General features: G+C 47.6%; 4 protein-coding genes across 4 annotated transcripts; 1 reads left to right on the plus strand and 3 right to left on the minus strand.

Moving 5' to 3' along the window:
• Nucleotides 1-435: 435 nt before the first annotated feature.
• Nucleotides 436-1,155, minus strand: GLAREA_09864 (uncharacterized protein; the record flags this gene model as incomplete). Its single annotated transcript, XM_008086460.1, has 1 exon — nucleotides 436-1,155. One exon carries the CDS (start codon nucleotides 1,153-1,155, stop codon nucleotides 436-438), a length of 720 nt encoding a protein of 239 aa, XP_008084651.1.
• Nucleotides 1,156-2,017: 862 nt separating this feature from the next.
• On the minus strand, nucleotides 2,018-3,050 carry GLAREA_09865 (uncharacterized protein; the record flags this gene model as incomplete). Its single annotated transcript, XM_008086461.1, has 2 exons — nucleotides 2,018-2,591; nucleotides 2,788-3,050. 2 exons carry the CDS (start codon nucleotides 3,048-3,050, stop codon nucleotides 2,018-2,020), a joined length of 837 nt encoding a protein of 278 aa, XP_008084652.1.
• A 1,143-nt stretch (nucleotides 3,051-4,193) lies between these two features.
• GLAREA_09866 (uncharacterized protein) lies at nucleotides 4,194-4,724 on the plus strand (the record flags this gene model as incomplete). The annotated part of the gene is made up of 1 exon (XM_008086462.1): nucleotides 4,194-4,724. The coding sequence occupies one exon, from the start codon at nucleotides 4,194-4,196 to the stop codon at nucleotides 4,722-4,724; it is 531 nt and encodes a 176-aa protein (XP_008084653.1).
• Nucleotides 4,725-5,467: 743 nt separating this feature from the next.
• Nucleotides 5,468-5,920, minus strand: GLAREA_09867 (uncharacterized protein; the record flags this gene model as incomplete). Its single annotated transcript, XM_008086463.1, has 1 exon — nucleotides 5,468-5,920. The coding sequence occupies one exon, from the start codon at nucleotides 5,918-5,920 to the stop codon at nucleotides 5,468-5,470; it is 453 nt and encodes a 150-aa protein (XP_008084654.1).
• Between the last annotated feature and the right edge of the window lie 267 nt (nucleotides 5,921-6,187).

Below are 6,187 nucleotides of genomic sequence, written 5' to 3' on the forward strand. Positions count from 1 at the left end.
TTTTTACAATGAGTAACTTTCTATTGTGTTTAGGCTTACTAGAGTTAGAAAGTGTGGACTTTGTGGACTTTATGGACATTGAATAATTGGATAATAAGAGACTTGGAAGTGCTCGTATGGAGGTTTGTCGACATCTCAAGACTTCGCCTGAAAATGATGGTGTTCTGATGGATGAGCTGGAAACTGATTTTCCTGTCCCAGGAGAGTGTGTACATTTGGGTGGGAACTACAACTGAAGAATAGACAGGATTTGAGATTTTACCCAGCATCTACCACCGAATGGCACCAGGCCAAACTCCCTTCTGGAACCTACGTAGAACATCACCTAGTAGCCGCTTTAAAAATCAAGTAAAGCAAACCCTGGACCCCACCCAACGTAGACTCCTCAATCCAGCATCTACCCCAATCAACACTCAGAACATTCCTCCTAGAGGTTCAAACCCTTTCAACCCAAATTTCGTCCCACCTCCCCCACACGTTCCTCCCCAACCAAACCCATCTCGGCAGCTTCACCCTCGTAACCAGCACCTCCGTCCCGCCTGTCCCACTCCCTCTCCCATTCCGCCCCCGCACATCCATGCCCCGCCGCCAATACACATCCATCTCCCTCTTCCAGCGCGGGATCCGCACGATAGTTTTCCGGCCATCAATCAGCATAGGCGGAGACCTCTCGTCGAGTTCGAAACATGGGTTGAGTGACGCGCGGGATGTGCGTTTTTGGAGCACGTTAGCGGGAGACCGGATTGCTGGGTTTGTGGGAGGTGTGATTGGATCTAGGTGGGGGGTGAGGAGGGTGGAGCGGGGTGCGGTGCGGAAGGTGGAGGTTGCGAGGTTGTAGACTAGTTGTTTGGTATCTTTTTCTTGGGGATGGGTTGGCGGGGGTGGTGAGAATGGAGTGGTGTCTGGAGAGGGAGGTGGGACGAGGTTGTGGCGGCGGAGGAGGGATTTGCTGCGGGTTGGTGTTATGGGGACGTCCCAGTTTGGTGTTGTTGGTTCGATGAAGGTTGGGAAGGGGATGGGTGGTGGGTGTGGCGGTGACAGCTCGATGCCGATGTTTAGGTGGAGGGATTTGTGAGGGTCTTTGGGTGGACTTGATTGTGGGAATGTGGATGTACGTTTGGGGGTTGGTGGTGTTGGGATGGTTGAGTGGTCCATTTTTGGTACGATGATTATGTCTATTTCGATCGATCACGTCCCGAAGAGTATGCAGTCGGCTTGCAGATTGTCTAGGACAGCGCAGATTCAAAAGTCGAGGTATGTTGTTGGAAGCCGGTGCTGTGATTTAGAAGAGTGTAGTGCACTGAGGCCGAGATGGAGGATAGTTGAGAGAGATGGAAAGTTACGGTCGAATTCTTGGACAATCGGGACACTTGTTTGCTGATTGTCTTGTTCATGTTGGGGTGAATATAGATGCAAACAAAAATTTCGATCTCTGAGACTCGGTGAAAGCGTAGGTCTTCACACTCAATTGCTTACCTTTCGATCAGATGGAATAATACCAGATGAGATATCCACGAAGCGTAGTAGAGTTTGTATGCTATGGAAACGAGCGGCAGAGTTTCAACATTGCAGTTCAAAGGATTGCGCGAGACTCGATATGAGGTTGCGAAGGTTTGAACTTTTGGAGCATTAGCATAATCCGAAAGTACAGTGCAGTAACCTACTTTGGGTCAAGTCGATAGAGAGAGCTATTTTGTATAGTACTTTCTTTTAAAAGTTCATCGGTCCTTAATATACAAAACCCTTCTTTATTATTCACTTAAGCTAAAGCTTAATGGGTAATCTTGTTGAGTATGTTGTTTGAAGCACATCATCCATATACGCTTCCTCAAGATGAGTAGACAAGCGGCAGTATTAACACGATATTACATATTTCGTGGATTGTTGTAAGTAATGAAAATCGTTAAACTATAATCTAAAACCTCATTAGATTAACAACCCTGTAGGTTTGAGTGAGATCTAGATGAGATATTCAGTAGCAGATTGCTGGCACTTATCTAGTCCACCGTAATAAATTCTATCTTCTTCTTGCTGGTCCCCAGCTCCATATATTTAATCCAACTTTGGTCCCTGACAGAACCGGCAGTCCAGCATGAAATGTCTCTTCATATCCTCTTCCGTCTGGTCTTAAATTTTCCCAAAAGATGGCATTCCCCTTGATCGGCTTGAATACTATACCCAAGTCATCTTGATCTCCAATTCGCTCCGTTGAAGCATCGTCGTCTTTGCATTCAAGAAACTCGCACCAACGACCTTTACTCACACTAGGCATTCGAAGCCTTGGAAATTTGGTCCCACCACCTTCACACTCCGCGTCGACGTATACCATAAATGTACTTACTCGATCAGCATTTCGACTAGCACCACTCCAATCGTAATGGTTCGAGTAATGTCCACCCACCCCATATCTTTGGGTCCTCAACCGCTCAATTTGAAGGTCCGGTCGCCACCCCTGAAATGCGCGTGCCCTTTGCTCAATACACTGGACGGTATCATCTCGATCGACAAGCGCAACTTCTGAAAGTCGAACGTCTTTTCGAATGCTTGTGTCTGAGCCCGTTGAGACGGTCGAAGGCGCAAATTTATCTTCACTGGAAATTGGGGTAAGCCGGCTTTTATCTCTCCATCGCTGGGCGGAAGGATCGCAATGCAAGGAGTAAGATCAAATCCTTATGATCTCTTGGATGCAGAAGGAATCGTACGACACGCAATAAAAGCATTCTTGGAAGCTTGACCCCGGATTAAGGCGGAAAAGAAGCCTTTCCCCAGACTTGGTAATGCACGTACCTGATATCAATGAGATGTTTCGACTCTTGAGGGCTCAAGAAGTTCTCAATATATATCACCAACGGTTCATGGGAGAGAATGAAAGTGTTGTAGGTATGAGGAGGACAACTCACGTGCTCGTCAAGAGCAATAAAAGAGCTGTTGAAAATGGTGACAGGAAGGTCTGAGGACTTTTGGGCAGGTCCAAAGAGCATCTCCTGGACGGGAAGCCAGACGAAAAGGTACCCCAACGGCAGTGCGGCGATATATCCCAGATTGATCATGTTGCAACGTCTTGGCGAACAATGTTGAGGCGTCGATTCAGCAGCCGGCGTAGCATCCGGGAGTTATGAGGTTTGCACAGTTTCATATTTGCTAATCAACCGTCGTCGACGACTTAAAATCGTCGCACGTGATGTCAATAATGGGGCTCGGTAGCCGAGCTGGAGCCCCTGAAAATGGACCGACTTTGATCCGGACGACCCTTTCCGCCTCCAGATTTCACGAATCCACTCCATCTCAAGTATCAACCTTCAGATTTCTTGGATATCGACCTTGACTTCTCTAAAGTCACCAAGCTTTTGCCAAAATCTGTCGATGCTACTTAGCTACGCTTCAACTTCTCTTGGAAGAACTCGAAGCGGGACCTCAGACGCATTTTCGTCCAAAAGATACTCGATCGAGATGGCCTCGAAACCCGCCAATACGTGGACATCTCATGCAAGGCGTCTCAACTGAGTGCTTGAAGTAGCTTGACGGTTTACCAGACCCGTGCCAAGTGCTGGGCACGTGTCAAAGTACTCCTTGGTATAAAAAAGCCTCGAGTCGAGATGCTTGGTTTAGGCCCGGGTTGTCTACGCTCGGATGCCCACTTCCCCATGGACATCTTGGCTTTTGGGGCTCTTCACCCAGTTTGTAAAGTTTCTCTGGATGCCGAGCAAATTCTCCTTTTGGCAGATGCTTGTTGCAACGGCCTGTGAGACCTGTCATAGGGTTGGCGTTTCAACAAGCTCATCGGTCAAGGTTTCTCGATATCATTTTCGTCGTTTTTGCTCCGCTTCGTTGCTTGTCATTGGACTAGACGAGGCTTGTTTGGGTCTCGAGATATCATGGGCGTGGAACATGCCAATAGTGAACTATCACTGACCAGGGAAGGAGGCTATCATCTGAACTCCAGCTACTCTCGCATCAATGCTCCCACGCATTGTATAAGTACAGTCCCCAGCGTCCCAAACTTCTCCTCTTTTTTCTTCAGCTGCGCTCACATTCATTTCTCGACCCTAAACAAGAAGCAAGTCTTCCTTCAGTCTATTCATTAATTTTATAATTCCATCATCAAACAGCCAGCTTTCAATCACTATCAAAAATCCCGTTTCAAACAATCTAATCCATCACCACCTCACCAAACAAACAACAACACCGCAAACATGCAATACTCATTCGCCCTTGCCGCCCTCCTCTCGGCCACTGCCGTCGTCGCCCTTCCCCTCAACATCAACCTCGGTGCCTACTCTCCAGCACTGGTAGTCGGTGATGGTGAAATCTCATTCGGAGGAGGAGAAGCAGGAGCTGAAGCCCTATTCAACACCCTTTCCGGTGCCAGCGCCTCAGGATCCGGAGCCGCCGAAGGCCTCACACGATCCGAATCCGAGCCCGCCACCCCAGTTACCCCAACAATCGTCACTCCAGCCGCCGAAGTTCCTAACGGCGCTGGCATTGGACGGGCCGTCGAGCCTCGTGAGCCAGAGGTGGGTGCCGCCCCTGTTGAAGCCCCAGTCGAGAAGCGAGATCTCGCTGGTTTTAATGCGGCGCTGAGTTTTGCAACAGGCGCTTTAACTACCGGACCCGAAGTTCAACTTGGTACCGGTGAGGGAGGATCGGGTGTTGGTATCATCGTCAACCCAAAGACTGGGGCTGCTGCCGCGGCACCAGCTGCTGCGCGCCCTGCCACGGAATAGGCGTGATGGTGTTTAGATTTGGATTCTCTCGCGCTTTTTTTGATATTTAGATGGGACTGGTTATGGGGTTATCTGGCGGACTGAATGGTTCAATGTTCATGATTGTATTATAACGCGTACATGTACAGCGTGCTGATTTCAATACACTCATACTTGCTCTTGTATCATTGTCGAATTGTTTCTCTTCGTGCTCACTTCATCTGGTGCCATTGTATCCCTTTCCGGACTGATAACACTCTGTTTCATTTTCGGGAAACCACAGCAGAATTCTGTTTAAAGCATCCAACTCATCATCTACCTTCTAGATCTCACTCAACTTATTCTTCTTTTTCTCTCAATCACCGAGAGGATCTTATGTCTCACGAGCATAAGTCGTAAACCAAATAAGTCTGGTACTCCACCGCCTTACAACTATGATGCAGTCGTCGAAATTTTCGCCAAAAACAATTTTACTTTAGATTCGTTTGCCAGGTTTTCTCACAGCGATGTGTATATTGGTATTCCCAAATTACTTTTGAGCTCAAAAAGGAAGAAAAAATTCAAATTGAATCTTTTCGTCGTCACTGGTATCGTCACGAATACCAATGAGTTCAATACAATGATCCGCTCTAAAAGAATATGTGTCCAATAAATTCGAAACTCAGTATGTTTATCCAACTTCCTCTACCAATCTATTCCAACTCCTCGCTGTTGCCAATATCCTCTCAAGTCGCTACAACACAATGCCAGTTCCCGCTCACAACCTATGAACCATGCATAGCTTCCATCATGATATCTTCGTTCCAGTCGTCTGTCCATCGAGTGATACTTTCTTGATCCCACCCAAAAGCCTTATCCTTTGATTTACCGTCATAACTAGCGCTCTGCGATTGCCTGACTCGTTCCTCCGACTCTGATCGAATTATAAAACGCCAGAATGCCTCGCCGTCAGCTTTCAACTTGGCGTTATACACGTTGTACAGGATAGGTAACAACGCAACATCCTGCTGGCAGTATCGAATGATTTCCGGCTTAAGAGGTCGCTCGTTAAAGACCTCGTAACGACCTCCCGTCTCGGGTGCGAATAGTTGAACACCGCGTTCTTTAGTGACACGCCATTGTGTCTGCTGTGCTGGACTAATTTGAAGATCTCTTCCAATACATTTAGCCAGACCGGAAACAAACTTGCGAGAACCCTTTCGTGATGCAAGTTCCATGAGTTGAAGATCCACGACGCCTCGAACGGAGATTTGAAAGAGACTGAACAGAGCATCTGAGTCGTTGCGGATGTCAAAGAAGACTTTCGGGATAGTTCCTGATTCTAAGATGCTTTTGAGAGAGATTCCGTTGTTGGTAGTGGTGAAAGCAACTGCTCCGAGAGTGTGGATATCGATAAGGTATGTTTCTTTCGTAGGAGCGACGTAAAGAGAGAGAATGGAGAGTGTACCGTGACGGCCGAGGGCAACTCCTTCCAAGTCGATATA

The sequence above is a fragment of the Glarea lozoyensis genome, assembly GCF_000409485.1.
Source record: "Glarea lozoyensis ATCC 20868 chromosome Unknown GLAREA4, whole genome shotgun sequence".
NCBI lineage: Eukaryota > Fungi > Ascomycota > Leotiomycetes > Helotiales > Helotiaceae > Glarea > Glarea lozoyensis.